Source organism: Leuciscus leuciscus (assembly GCF_965113295.1).
Source record: "Leuciscus leuciscus genome assembly, chromosome: 3".
Classification (NCBI taxonomy): Eukaryota; Metazoa; Chordata; class Actinopteri; order Cypriniformes; family Leuciscidae; genus Leuciscus; species Leuciscus leuciscus.
This window is the reverse complement of record NC_138727.1, coordinates 51,849,028-51,865,661: the sequence shown is the minus strand read 5'-3', so window position 1 is coordinate 51,865,661 and position 16,634 is coordinate 51,849,028. Positions and strand designations below refer to the sequence as shown.

At 38.6% G+C, this 16,634-nt stretch overlaps 1 protein-coding gene across 1 annotated transcript in view; it reads right to left on the bottom strand.

Annotated features, from left to right (window-relative positions):
• The window catches only part of LOC309493630 (uncharacterized protein), a 456,302-nt gene that overhangs the window by 95,111 nt on the left and 344,557 nt on the right, over nt 1-16,634 (bottom strand). Inside the window, exons 16-17 of the mRNA XM_082162775.1 lie at nt 821-1,201; nt 680-736 (exon numbers count right to left, since the gene is read on the bottom strand). Coding sequence (XP_082018901.1) covers nt 680-736; nt 821-1,201 — 438 coding nt within the window. The remainder of the gene's footprint in view (nt 1-679; nt 737-820; nt 1,202-16,634) is intronic.

The following is a 16,634-nucleotide window of genomic DNA, read 5'->3' as shown; positions in this document are numbered from 1 at the left end:
GTAAAGTTGTAAAGTTGATTTCATCTAAAGCTGTGTCCAGAAGTCAGTTGTAGTTCTTTTTTTTTTTCTCTTTTCGAACAATCATCACTCAATTAATTATTTAATTATCTAATTAACTCTAACACTGCTTCAGTGTTACTTTTAACACCCTGCTGGTGGTTCCCATATGAACACCGAGCGGTGTTAATTTAACACCGGGGAATTTACTGTGTGAATATTTGGAGAACATTCTTGTAACTAAACTCTGTTTGCTGGGAAGCTTTGTGGTTTATTATAAAATAAGTATGTATTTAAATAACGCTGACACACGAGCAAGACATACAATAATGACCCTGAGGAATCACTGTATGGATTAACAAATCAGTTGTAGACAACAATATGTTGCTACTGTATTTTCTACAGTAAAGTACTGGCAACAACAGCTGAAGTTTTTATTTATAGTGATGCAGTAAATATTTCATTCTTCTGACACACACACACATCTATCCAATGATACAGAGCGGCGTTTCCTAAAAGCGTCGTAACTAAGCCTAAGTTGATCATAGAGACCATTGTGTCAGTTGTTCTACGATCAACTTAGGCTTACGATGCTTTTGGGAAATGCAGCCCTGATCTGTAGCCTACATACATTAGAAAACATTCAGAAAATAAACAATAGAGACACAGTGTGTAACATTACCAGGTGAGATGGTCACTGGTGTGACAGTTGTAGGGCTGGTGTTAATGCTGTCAGTGTCTGAAAGTTTGGATGAATAGTGATTAATGAACAGAGACACACATATCATGAATGTGTAGAAAGAGCTCATGTGAATATAATTACCTGCACAGTATGCTGAAGAACAGAGAGTTGGACTAACCAGCTCATAGACATAATAATTGCCTGGACAGGCTTTGACTTTAATGGGAAAAGACCCGAAATAGCAGCAGTAACTCGCAGCGTAACCGCTCCAGTGACCGCAGACATCTCGAGTGACGACTCCATCTGTTACTGTTGGGTGTCCACCACGTATCCACAGTGGGACATTAGTGCCACAGCTGGACTGAGCAACACACGTGTCTGGGATATGAGCGCTAGTGTTGTTAATGAAGAGACGATACCAGCCGCTCCAGGAGACAGACGTGTCACAGTTTATGACTGAAGCATGTGTATCATTGATGGATCTCCATGTATCATTCAGCTCAGTGTAGTTGTAGCAGGGGTCTGCAGAAAGTTAAACTGTTATGAGAATATATTAAGAAATTAACAAGTTTCTGAAAAACATGTTTTATTACAAAGTGCAGTTTTAGCTTCTTTTGCTAATTCGGAGCGATTCATTTCGATCCACAATATTTTTTCAAATGCATTTATAGGATTATTTAAACATCAACACATTACACACCAGTATAATCATGTACATATTATTATTATTACTATTTTTTAAGATTTTATTTCCATTTTCTTGGTCTAAAAATGACCATTTCAAAATTATCATTGCCAGGTTTTCAGCGGGAATCCATAAACTAATATTAAAGTAACAATCTGACATTCAGTTTCCTCAATATTTCATATGCAAATAATAATAATAAATAAATAAAAAAAGTTTCTCTGCAGCATGTGAAGTGTTTTATTCCAGTAGTGTCCTCAGCAACACTGTATGAGTGGTTTGATCGGGTCTAACTCTAAACTAGCACTATTGAGAGAGAGACAGAGATCTGTCGTTCACTCAGTGACAGTCAGTGTTTGAACTGAGAAGAGATCAGACACGAGGTGCTCAGAAAAGTGTCCACTAAAGCTCAGGATGGACAGATTCGACACATGCGCACTCCGACTGCACCAGTCCTATAGAGGGCAGTATAGTCGTGACTCGGGTCAGCTACAGGACCTCTGCTCTGAAGGACAAAGAAGAAGAAAAGCTTTGTGTTCCACTTCCGAAGATACACAACCTCAAAGCGACTGCTCATGTTCCACTGTGTGTGTGTGTGTGTGTGTGTGTGTGTGTGTGTGTGTGTGTGTGTGTGTGTGTGTGTGTGTGTGTGTGTGTGAGTTGGTAATCATCACGTTGTGGGGACACAACAAGGATGGCAATATCCGAAATCCTTGTTCGTGTGGGGACATTTTTTGGTCCCCATGAGGAAAACGTCTTATAAATCAAAAAAGTGATGTTTTTTCGAAAATGTGAAATTGCAGAAAGTTTTCTGTGAGGGGTAGGTTTAGGGGTAGGGTTAGTGTAAGGGAATAGAATATACAGTTTGTACAGTACACAGTAAATTCCACAGTGTTAAATCAACACTGCTCAGAGCAAATATGGTCCCACTCTACAGAGTGTTAAAGTAACACTAAAGCGGTGTTAAAGTTAATTAGATAATTAAGTGATTAATTTAGTGATGATTGAGCATTATTGAAGACACCTGATGTTAACAAGCAGAATCACTGAAGGAGAAAATCATAAATTGTAAGTTACCATTATGGTGATGGGTGTTTGCTTTAGTTGGGCTCTTGACCCTTATATGTTTACTTTAAATTGTACTGTTGTTTGTCTGCTGTTATTGATGTATAACAGTCAAATGAACAAAGTAAAAGTGTGATCTAATAGTGTTGGTTATGTTTTGACATAATCATGCTATGATCTGAAAAATGAAACTTATTGAGATAGTTTGGTTTATCTTGTTACCAGCAGCTTTGTGATTTTAACAGCATATGATTATCAATACTTTACTTATAATCCAAAATATTTCATAAACATTGATCTGATCAAAACACTTTCAAATTAATTTATTTAGAAACACAGACATCAATAATCAGCCTGTGAATCTCAACAATGGTGACAATAATAAAGCATGTTGCAGTGGCTGCCACCAATCACAACTCATTAATGGCTCCCATCATGCATTGCGGTATGAATAAATTATGATCTGAATTGTCTATTTAATTTACTTTCCCTAATTGAATATTCTGCTCGTCACCATTGTTGAGATGCATAGACTGAATCTTGACGTCTGTGTGTGCCTAAAGGAAATATTTTTTTTGTTTTAAACAACTTTTAAGAAATCCTTTATATTATATAAAAAATTCTGGATATTTATGCAGATTCACAGTTATTTTGTAACCAACAACATAAATCAAAGTCAGAAATAAGGATCATAATGAGTTCAGTGATCAAGTTCAAATGATGAATTTCATAATATAACCAACACCAACAGATCACTTTTTTTTTCTTTGTTCATCTGGCAGTTATAACTCAGATACAACAGCCAAACTAACTCTAAAGTAAACATATGAGGGTCAAGAGCCCAACTAAAGCAAACACCCATCACCATAACGGTGGCTTACAATTTGTGCTTTTCTCCTTCAGTGATTCTGCTTGTTAACTGCAGGTGTCTTCAATAATGTTCAATCATCACTAAATTAATCACTTAATTATCTCATTAACTTTAACACCGCTTTAGTGTTACTTTAACACTCTGTAGAGTGGGACCATATTTGCTCTGAGCAGTGTTGATTTAACACTGTGGAATTTACTGTGTATAAAAATCATTATGTCTATGGAAAGTCCCCATAAAAAATGAAAACACTACGTGTGTGTGTGTGTGTGTGTGTGTGTGTGTGTGCTCTCCGCACACACACAGCGGAGAGCACACACACAGCGGAGAGCACACACACAGCGGAGAGCACACACACAGCGGAGAGCACACACACACACAGCGGAGAGCGCGCACACACACAGCGGAGAGCACACACACAGCGGAGAGCACACACACAGCGGAGAGCGCACACACACACAGCGGAGAGCGCACACACACACAGCGGAGAGCGCACACACAGCGGAGAGCGCGCACACACACACACACACACACACACACACACACACACACACACACACACACACACACACACACACACACACACACACACACACACACACACACACACACACACACACACACACACACACACACACACACACACACACACACACACACACACACACACACACACACACACACACACACACACACACACACACACACACACACACACACACACACACACACAGCTTAAAAATGTCTGTGGACTTGTTTCTGTTTGCAAATCTTCTATGCTTTAACATGGTGTGTGTAGCAGTGCTGGGCAACGCTGGTAAATGACACTATCCTCTCGTTCACTCGTCCTCTCCCTGCTTTCTGCTCACATGCTCTGATAATAATAGCGCTGTAGCACTACTCTATTTTGATAAGCGTTTAAAAAATCTGTTACATACGGTGGCCGAGAGAGCTCAACGCGCTGCAACTGAAGAAAACACATGCAAAGAGAAAAACACCTGCAAATTAAGAAAACATCTTCATCAGTTTCACAACACATGTGTGCTCCAAATACTCACAACACAACCAAATACAGAAACGCGCTGCAAATAGGACAGAACACAACGGAAATGTTTCCGGGGAACCCACACAGCAAAAACTCCAGTGTTAAATGAACTCTCCTGGGAGTTTATATGGCTCCAGACTCAAGAGTGTTAAAGTGTTAAAATATGAGTGTTAAATTAACACTCAATAGTGTTAAAGTTAATGAGCTAATTAAGTGATTAATTGAGTGATGATTGACCATTATTGAAGACACCTGATGTTAACAAGCAGAATCACTGAAGGAGAAAATCTATTTTTTTAAGATACCGTTATGGTGATGAGTGTTTGCTTTAGTTGGGCTCTTGACCCTTAAACTGTTAACATTAGATTTTATTTGGCTGTTGTATCTGAGTTATAACTGCCAGATGAACAAAGAGAAAAGTTGATCAGATTGTGTTGGTTATGTTTTGACATAATCATAATTTGACCTGAGTCACTAAACTCAATTAGAGTCTAATCTCTGACTTAAATGTATATTGTTGATTACAGCATCACTGTGATTCCACAGCATAAGATCCAGAATTTTCTAAATAATCTAAAGTTTGTTTTTTTTAAGTTGTTCTGATAAAACAAAATATTTCTTTTAGGCACACACAGACATAAAGAATCAGTGTATGAATCTCAACAATGGTGACAAACAGAATATTCAATTAGGGAAAGGAAATTACTAAGACAATTCAGTTCATAATTTATTCATACCGCAATGCATGATGGGAGCCATGAATGAGTTTTGATTGGTGGCACCCAGAATGCACTGCAACATTCTTTATTATTGTCACCATTGTTGAGATTCACAGGCTGATTATTGATGTCAGTGTGTCTAAATAAAGTAAATTTCTTTCGGTAATTGTCTTTTGATCAGAACAACTTTCAAGAAATATTTTGGATTATATTGAAAATGCTGATAATCATTTGCTGTAGAATCACAGGGCTGTTGTAATCAACAAGATAGTCATAACTCTCTAAATGAGATTTGTGCTTCAGGTCAAATTATGATTATGTCAAAACATAACCAACACCACCTGATCAACTTTTCTCTATGTTCATCTGGCAATTCTAACTCAGATACAACAGCCAAACAAAATCTGAAGTTAATGATTTAAGGGTCAAGACCCCAACTAAAGCAAACACTGATCACCATAACGGTGTCTTAAAAAATGAGATTTTCTCCTTCAGTGATTCTGCTTGTTAACATCAGGTGTCTTCAATAATGGTCAATCATCACTCAATCAATCACTTAATTATCTCATTAACTTTAACACTCTTGAGTGTTAATTTAACACTCATATTTTAACACTTTAACACTCTTGAGTCTGGAGCCATATAAACTCCCAGGAGAGTTCATTTAACCCTCTGGGGACCAAAAACGCGCCCGCGCGTTTTGCTCGTTTTTTTTTTTTTAGCAATGAAAATAAACACTAAATGCTCTGTTAATTTTGATCTTTCATTTTCGTGTAATACATCAATCGATCCTGTTCAGTTTCTATTTTTTTTCTGTATACTCACAATAAAAATAAAGTGTTTTGCTTTTTGACAAATAAAGAAAAATTAACATGATGCGATTTCTGCCTTCTCTCTGTCAGTAAACTCCCGTTTGAAACGCGTTCGAAAATTATCTATAACTCCGCGAAAATTCAGTCAAACAGGCAAACAGACCCACGGGCATAAAGCTTGAGATCGCATCTTTTAAATGAAGTCATTTATATAAAAAACAAATATTCTTAGTTTCTGTAATCTGTATACAAAGAGAGCGACTCCAGTCGACCTCATTACGAGATGATTCACAGTAATGTGACCACTCCCCGGAGAGCGCGTGCTTTTCAAATGCAAATTCCGAGAACCATTTCAGATCTGTGAAACGCCCACATCAGCTGTAAACAAAGCGCGTCGCGAGTGAGACATTATAGCCTTTATGGAGAAAAGTTTCCACAGTGCTGATGAGGAGAAATATCTCCTGATATGAGCAGCAGATCGCGCTGAGGAGTGAGGTAGGCTGTTTTCTTTTCTCAAGTGTGGAATAACGTTATGGAATAACGTTAGTGTAGGCCTATGTAAACCGCAAAAAGATGAATCGCATTTCTATAATATGACTCGCGTTTCTGTGAGATGAATGAAGGGTACATATTTGTAAAGAGTGTTTAGCCTAAATATGAATCGCGTGTCTGTGTGTGAAAGAATAAACTGCTTTGCTATAGCCTACTGAGATGAGTAAAATCGACTGGAATATGTTGAAATAAAATGTATTTGTATAAGCAACGTAAATTAACATTTATATGCCCTGATATTTCAATAAAACAACGTTAGTCAGGCGTTAGTCACACTATTTTTGTCAAAAATAAAGTCATAGACTAAGATGTTAGATGTTCCATTGTTGGCTATATTCAAACTAATGAATACATATGATAAAATGTAGGCCTATAATCTTTTTTTTCTTTCTTTTTTTTTTTTACAAAGAAAGAGTACACTTGAAATATTGTTGAAATTGTAATTATTGTTGTAATTGTAACATTTTTAATAAAATAGCTAAACATATTTACAAGATAGATGTAAGCGAAATCTTAAATGGTCAATATAAGTATTCTTCTAAATACATTGTCCTTGCATTGTGGCTCAGTCAGTGTCACACCTGAATGAATGGCTATTCAGAGTCATTATGCAGAGTGGGTGGGACATCCCAGGTGTAAACTACTCCTTCACGCCCCCCTCGCATATTGGCTTTCCAAGCAAAACCTGTTTTACACCATTTAAATCAATGTATTTTTTTTTGTGAACGATAAAGCAAGACTATTTTCACATAATTTTGAAGCCAGTACTCAAAGGTACAACATCAATTAGACAAAAGTCTTGTGGACACATATTTAATATGTGTTTTGTGGTCTTAATTCAGCCACTTTCATTTTTATTTTTTCCAATAACCACGCATAAACATTATTCTCTTAAAAATACAAACATCTACATACACATTGCTCGCATATTTTGGTAGCCCTGTTTGTGCTATATAGAGTGATTTTACACCTTTGCCATTAACATGTTTATAAATAACTGAAAAAAGCACAAATTTCAAGGCATGTCAGAACATCTCAAGGGCTCCAAAAACACCTTGGTCCCCAGAGGGTTAACACTGGAGTTTTTGCTGTGCAATAAGTGACCCAGGGTTACATCTGATTCTGTTCAGAACTGAATGAAGAATAAGATATTCATATTCATATTTAATATTTTAATATAGGCCTATTTCCTGTCCAATCTGTGTGTTACTTTATTTCATTGGCTATATCTACAGGTTCACAGGTTATATCTACTGACAGTTATGCTTCAATAAAACCTTGTTTTTTTAGGTTGGTTGAAATCAGTTATAATCAGTAATCTTAAACAATTTATTTCACTTCAACATTTCAACCAGTTATTGTAGATGTTTCCACATGAAGTACATTTTCTAAGTTCAAATGACAATACATTTTTTTCAGTGTACATTACCTATTGCAGTCGTCGCCGGTGAGACAGATGACAAGGCCAAGTACAGTCTTAAGACATCTAAAAAATTATTATAAATACAAATGAATCAACATGTTTAGGACACAATAAAATATAAATATACATATATAAATATAAATATAAGCTTGTACTTAAAATAATAGTTCACCCAAAAATGAAAGTTCTGTCATCATGACTTTTTCTTTCACAGAATATTGTATTGTCTATCCTAGAAATTATTATTATCCTCATTCATCTTTTCCACATAATGAAACTCTCAAGCCTTTTCTGTTCAAACTAACAAAAAAGCTCCATTGCAGCTCTACAGTATCTATATGAAGTATGATGTGTGTGTCATATTCCAAATCTTCTGAAGTCAAACAGCAGCTTCATGTGAAGAGCAGAATGAAATGAAAGTAGTGGTTGTTGTTTAGAGTGGTTTCTCTACACAGATAAATCAATCATATTGTAGTTGTATCAATATAAATTATTGCATGACCAAAGGATTCAAGAATTCTAGAGGTTTCAACCGAAAGAAAAGTGATTTCTACAGAACGGATCCTTACATGCAAAAATTAATTTGTGTTTGAGTGACTTGTAGAGGTGTATAGTTCAGGGGTCAGAAAGTAAAAGTCCTGCCATATGTTTATTCCACACACACACACACACACACACACACACACACACACACACACACACACACACACACACACACACACACACACACACACACACACACACACACACACACACACACACACACACACACACACACACACACACACAGCAAAATCCCCAGTGTTAAATGAACTCTCCTCAGTGTTCTCCTGGTTCATGGGTGGAATATGGCAGGACTTTTACTTTCTGACCCCTAATACACCTCTGTTAATAACCAATAGTTTGGTCAAACATTTCTTTATAATAAAACTATATCACTTGATAAGTTCTGTATATTGTTTCCTTGCAACAAAGTATGTGTTTTGTTAACACTGTTACAAAAACCACAAACTGATATAAAAAGCTAAGATTGCACAACTAAAAGAAACACTGATTCAATAAAAACCAAACATTTTCAATAAATCATTAACATCTGCTAATTCTCAGATGAACGACAGAAAAAGAATAATCAATATTATAATAATCAATAATCAAATAATAATTTGATTTGAATAATCAAACAATCATCACTCAATTAATCACTTAATTATCTCATTAACTCTAACACTGCTTCTGTGTTTCTTTGAACACTCTGCTGGAGTTTCCCTTATGAACACTGAGCGATGGTAATTCAACACCGGGGAATTTACTGTGTGAAGTGACGTGAAGGATAAACCAGATCTGATTCACTGGTCATTACATCAGCATACAGACAAAAAGCAAAAAACACGGTTTAGACTTACACAGAATAGCAGAGATGAGAGGATGAGTTTTTATAAAACCTGAAATATGAAGAAAAAATCTATAAAAACACTGAAATTGTATGTATTGAGTCTGAGAAAACTACATTAATCATCCGTTCACAGTTCATAAGGTTTTTGGGGCGATGAGAGGCAACCTTTAAACACAAGAAGAATACTCACCATGAAAGGAAGCCATTGTCAGTTTTGACAGTCCAGTTTATTTGTTTATTCACAAACCAGTTCAGAGGACGAGTTTCCTTTACAGTTAGAGAATAAACAAATTAGCCATTGCATTGACGCATGACTTATAAAAAGCTGTTTTCTCTTTGTTTCAAACACACATGTAAAACATTCCACAGCATTTGATTTTGGATCAGAGTTCAAATTGAGACTTTTAAAACCGTTATTGTCAAGCACAATGCAATAAAGGAAGAAACAACTCGATCAATTCCTCATATTTTATGAGGTGGCTATTGGCTAATTCGTACGAATTACCTACCCATCAAAGCCCAAATTATTCAACTATTACTACACACAAATCAATTATAACTAACTGTAACACACACACACATCAGTATGTTTTTGACATAAAGAGAGTGATGTGGATCATTATGAGCAGAAAGAAGATCTTACCTGATATAATCTGATATACAGTGATCATCACCCGACACGACTGACTGAAGAAAAAGTTTGTTTGTGTTGAGATGATATAGAGAAGTTATCTGTCCATCATTCTAATGAGGAAATATGAAACCAAGTCCACTGTTTTCCTTCCTCAAAATACAACTTTCCACACAATATGTGTATTTTCCTCAGTTCCCCCTTCTCCCTATTTTTCCCAGATCGACGCGACCCGGCATGGATAATCCCAACATTCCCAACAGTCTCATCCATCCCTCAAACTCAGATTATTGACTCGTGTCATACATATATATTCTCTGGTTATTTCACAGATATCTAGTTAAGACTTTCGTATGTTACATTTTAAATATGTTGCAGAAGATGGCTTAATTTCAGTTTTTATTTTACAAACTAGGATATTTTTCTCAAATTAGAGTCAGTCTATTTTATATACATATATATATATATATATATATATATATATATATATATATATATATATATATATATATATATAAAGCCAAGAGAAAATATGATCAGGTGATTTTGGGAAACTGTTGATCTGAACTGCTAATAATGCTTCCTTCTTCCTTCATCATTGAAATCATTCATAACTGATTTCTGTAAAATGCATTAATAATATAACACACTTTCTAAATGAAATTAAACATAGTCTCTGCTTGAAAGATGTAAAAATGGACGTGATTCACCAGCATAGAAATAAAGTAAGATTTGTTCTATTTATTTAAGATTTAATTAAGATCGTGTTATACATAAAGCAAGATTGATTTGTTATTGTTTCAATGTTGATTCGATGTGAATAAGTGATTTTATTTTAATGTCCATCTTGAAATATTCTTTATAATTGAAATAACATTATTTCAAGGTGCAAACCTGATGAAAAAAATCTATGTTAAATTTCAATCTTGATTCAATGTTGGTCTGTTATCAGCGTTTTAAAAAAGTGCCTCATAGTCCAACACAACTCTCCATAATGGAGACCAGAATACTGTGTCGACCATGTTAAAAGCAGAGCATTAATCTAATAGCAGCAAAACTTTCACTGAATTTTACATTTGCTTTCACTAAATTTCTCCCATAAATACTGTGAAACATGTAGTGTACAGTATCACAAACAGATATTAATGACAAAACTGCAAAAATGTGTAGATTGATAGAAACACTAAAGCATTTAATTCTCATTTAAGTAAAGATAGACTCACCTGATATGAGTTTCTTCACCAAACTAGACTGACTACACAGAAATATGTGTGTCAGAAGATTATATGACCGTTCTCTGTTCATCCAATGAGAAAACAAAACAAAAAACACACAAACATATTTTGTCAACGCTTCATGCTAAAATTCAAATTAACATTCAAATTTAGACAAATTAATGAACACAATGAATTACTCCAGCTGTACTGTTTCTACAACATTTTGTTCTTTATTGGAGCATTTGAATACTGGTTTTCAACGTACTGTCAAACAACACAACCCTTTGTCTTGTAAAGGATACACAAAAGATCTTCAGTATATTCCTGAAATGATGTAAATAGTGTTTGACGAAAGCACAGTGTTAAAAGCCACAGTTTTTGTATGTGTTATTCTAGACTGAATGCAAATGAATCTTCCTCGCAGGACGTAGTGATCAGTTTACTGTTCAGAGGTTTATCTTTAGACCACAGTTACTTCCCAGCAGACACCTTGACGTCAATTTGACATCAACAAATAGTCAAGATTTTGACCACCATGTATGACATGCATGAATATGCATATTTTCATTTAGTAATTATTTCCTTGTGGTTGTAAAGATGCCTAACAAGGGTATCAATCTGACATGTTTTTTTCTGGTCCCTACATCTCAGGTCAATATCATTGACATTAAATCGATGTTGATTTGATGTCAGGAAATATGACGTCAAATTGATGTGAAATTTATGTCAAAACAATGTCTGAAATGTCTGAAAAAGTATATTTATTATTCATTGTAAATCAATGTGACTCATTTTCAACATCTAAAAGACCTAGCCTGTATGATCTTGAAAGTTGTAGGCCTAGGTCTATGTATTTTGCATGTGTGTTTTTATTTATTTAAATCCCGTCAAATAGATGCCCAGCAGGCACAGGATATGGACTACAACGTCGGTCAGACGTTGGATTTTGGTTGAAAATAAAAGTCGGGTTGATGTCTAAATCCAATGTTTGTTTGACGTCAAGCTCCAATGTTGGCCAGTCGTCGAATTTTGGTTGGAATAAACCAAACATAAGGTGAAATGCACGGCCGTACACTTATTACCAGCTTCACTTAAAGCTAACCAGATTTACTTTATTTAATTTCCGGTTTAAAGAAATCATTTTTTGTATTTTAAAATCACCATGATGGTGGTTAGCGTTTGCTTTAGTTGTGCTCTTGATCCTTGACTGTTTAATAAACTTTTCTCTGGTGGCTATATGTGTGTTTTTAAAGCACGTTTGTTGAAGTTAAATAAGCCATGAGAAAATGAGATCTGGGGCCTGTTTCAGAAAGGAGGTTAAGTGAAAACTCTGAGTATGTTAAAGGGATACTCCACCGTTTTTTCATATTAAACTATGTTATTCCCTTAACTAAGATGAGTTGATACATACCTCTCTCGTCTCAGTGCGTACACTCAATCGCTCTGTCTTGCGGCGAAACTTTGTTAGCACTTAGCTTAGCCCAGTTCATTCAATATGGGCCAAGCAGAGAAGCTACCAAACACCTCCACGTTTTCCCTATTTAAATACAGTTACTCGCGTAGTGTAACTCGACCTAGGACGGTGACACAAAACAAAACGTTGCGCTTTTCTAAGCACTTGTAAGCACTTCGACTTGGCGCAGTAATATCTTCACTAGAGGGAGCGGGGGCCGGTGAGAGGATTTTTCACGAGTGAAGATATTACTGCGCCAAGTCGAAGTGCTTACAAGCACTTGTATATGGTATTCCGCCATACAATATAGTTATCCATTTTACACGCTTAGAAAAGCGCAATGTTTTGTTTTGTGTCACCGTCCTAGGTCGAGTTACACTACGCGAGTAACTGTATTTAAATAGGGAAAACGTGGAGGTGTTTGGTAGCTTCTCTGCTTGGCCCATATTGAATGAACTGGGCTAAGCTAAGTGCTAACAAAGTTTCGCCGCAAGACAGAGCGATTTAGTGCACGCACTGAGACGAGAGAGGTATGCATCAACTCATCTTAGTTAAGGGAATAACGTTTAATATGAAAAATCGGTGGAGTATCCCTTTAACCCTGAAATGAGGTAAACTCTGGGTTTTCTGTTTCAGAATGGGAGGTATGTCAAACCTGAGAAAGCAGAGTAAGTCAAGCCCGTTTCTGAAAGAGAGGTAACTTATACTCAGAGTCAGTTACCATGGCAACTTACTCTCTGAACCTAACCTGGTCGGGAGCAGGTTTTCTTCGGTAAACCCAGAGTTTCTTTCGGTCTCCTCCCCTTTTTTAAAGAGGAAGTGGTGTTTAAACACCTCATTCATTCTTTCAGTACATTTTTATTAATAAAATTAATCTTTTATTAATAAATCAAATATTGCTTTTTTTTACTGCTGTCCCCCCCCTTTTTAATAAGATGAAGTCTATATAACTCCTTAACTGGCAACTGAAAACACAGTAGTAGATTAGAGTTACATAATGTAGTTCTAAACAAATTTTACAGAATTAAATGTGGCATTTACTGAAAATCACTGAACTGTGTTCATGTGTGCAACAGAAGTTGATGGACCGTCCTCCTGCTGTTCTTCCACACTCTGGGGGCGCCGGGAGAGATAAGAATACCTGTTTATAATTAGATTTAGCCTTAGATTCTATAGGCTACTCCACATAAAAATGTGAAACAATCTGAATGTGTAGATTGTTTGATGTGTAGACACTGTAGGCCTCTCTGTGGCAGCAGAAACTCTTTATCCCCATCGTCCTGTGAAGATGAGCATTTGGTCGAGTACACTTTATAACACTATTTGTCATAATTTCTGGTGTATTGAGTAGGCGACTTACAACTGCCTGCAAGTTCTGTTGGGACAGGAGGCTCCAAATGACAGATATTACCATCAGAATCTGTTGGGACCAACAGAAAACCCAACCCAAAGTAAAATAAATGGAAATATCAAAAATAGCCTATACTGTATAAAAAAAATAACACATATGTAAAACCATTTTATGAAGGCCCTTGGATCTTCGGGAGTGACTGGCTCTGAAGTCCGTCCAGGAATTCCCTCAGCCAAAAATGCTGTTGCACTGCTAGATACTGGATGCTATTTAGTTATTTAATATGTCAAATGTAAAGCCGGGTAGCCTACACCCATGATATGCTCAAGCCTTACTTGACTGAAATAGCCTATGTTTTTATGTTTAATTTTCAGCTGCTGCCATGTTCTTTTAATACCTGCAGGATTGCACATGAAAATTAAAATTAGGTTGAATAACATACTGTTCCCTTTCGTCAGCAGGGAACTCCGACGCCTCGTCGGGGGAGTTCCCCTGACGAATTGGGATCACGCTAGGGAGACCAATTGCCTTCGAGTGAATTAAAACGAGCCAATGATCATTGGCATGCAAGGTTTGCATTCCGCGGCCCGCCTACCAGTGCGGGTATAAGGCGGAATCAAGCGCATACACAAACGCTTTCTGCTTCGGAGCCGACCGGTTGTGTCCTCTCTGAGTGAATGAGTTTTAAGATTGTATTTATCTTACGCTCTACGAGTCTGCTGTTTCGGGAAGGGACCTCTCTGTGTTGGTGAGACGGCGTTTCAGCGACCGCGCGATTTCCTCTCTGCCGGCTGCGTCTACACACTTGTTAATTCAAAAGCTGTTTTTACAGCTGGTAAACGGTTGAGTGCGCACAGCGGGCTTGCAGTTTCCCCGCTGTGTCGCCGCGTTGGGTCCCTGTGTGCTTCAGCACAATAAAGAGAGTAATTTCTTCCTGAAAGAGCAACACGAGTGAAGATCGCGTCCTTTTCAGGATGACGTTTCACTCGTGTGTTTCTGGATGCGATCGTTCCTGTCCTTATTTGACGGCCACGTTCATTGTTTCACGTGCCTAATCAGTGTGTGAAACTGCGTTCGTGGGTGGTTCATGTTCTCTCATGAGTGCATGACCACGTCGGCACGTTGTTCGTCTCCCCTTTTTAAAGGCTCGAGCCGCTCAGCGTGCCGTGTGCCGTCGAGCGCCGGTTGACAGCGTGGGTTGTCACGGCAACCCAACGCGCGTCGTTCGGCGCTCAAGATGCGTGGTCAAGATCAAGACTCGCGTGCCTCTATGAGGTGAGTCCCTTTGCTTGTTTCCCGATCTAGTTTCTCTTCTGGTGCACCAGGAGAGGGCTACTTTGGCAAATAACATTGGTGATCTGAGGGTTACAGTGCGGAATGTCTCGCCAGGTGAAAGACCCTCACGAGCTTCCCACTCCTCTAGCGCATCACAAACATGCTGAGACTGTGTTCGTGGGTGGTTTGTGCTCTCTACATGAGAGCATGACCACGTCGGCATGTTGTTCGTCTTGCCTGAGGGCTTGAACGCTCAGCGTGCCGTGTGCCAGCGATGGCCACGTTCACTGTCTTGCATGCCTGGTTGACGGCCATGATCGCTGTTTCACATGCCTAATCAGTGTGTTGAGACGGCGTTCATGGGTGGTTCATGTTCTCTCAGGAGTGCATGACCACGTCGGCACGTTGTTCGCCTCCCCTTTCTCGTAAAGGCTTGAGCCGCTCAGCGTGCCGTGTGCCGTCGAGGCTTTGAGTGGGATTTTGGTCCTTATCATGAGGGACCAAGCATTTCATTCGGGGCCCCAGGGGAGGACAGATGTCGATTGCTACATCGGAGAGAGGGCTGTTATACTCTGAAAATGATGCTGAGTTCCTACTGTAATGGTGTGTTCTCATGCTGAAGGTTCAGACTTGACAGCCACACTTCCTGGGTCTAAAGTACCTAGATGTGTGTGAAATTTTTTGGCAGTATGGAAGTATTTTGGTGCCAATATGGCAAGCCAAACATGCCTAAATCTGCAGAAGTTTTTCCTCTCTCACTACCCCTGCACATTCAGTGCACGTGGGTAGTTCTGACTCGGAGTAGAGCTGCGCTTTATGACTGGCCGTGATTAGTCACAGCGCTGGCCTTCGGTCAGACGATGTCCACACTGTGGTCCAGAAGCGCCTTAAAACCAGCCCGCTCGGAGTTCGTTTCCCCCCCAGCAAAAGGAGGGGAAATGACCCTGAGAGGAGCGACCCAGAGAGTGTGACGAAAACTGCTCTTTGGGAGTGTGTGTCATCACCACTCCTTCCCCCGGAGGAGGGCCGGGTGGAGAATCCTTTGTTAAATTTTTCTAGTTTCTGTTCCTCCGCCGACCAGCTGGTCGGTGGTACCCAAAACCTAAAAAAGAGCAGTTTCTTCCTCCTCTGGGTCATTCACGGTTGGGACTGCCGAACATGCAGTCTCTCCCGCTCAAGAGTAGGACGTCAGTGTGCGCCACCCTCGGGTCTCGCCACTCTCAGTCCTCTCTCCCCAGCTCTCAGATAGCAGTGGCGCCACCTCGGTCACGCCACTCCTGTCTGTCGCTGGGCGGGAAGGCGAGACCAGCAGCCGTCCTCGGGCCTTGCTCCTTGTCTCCTCCCCTTCCCTCGCCAGGCGACAGACCGCAGCAGAACGCTCACGGGTCTTCCCTGCCGTCTGTCCCCCGGTGGAGGCAGGTAGGTGTTGTTCAAATACACACCCAGACCCCGCTCTCGGCCGC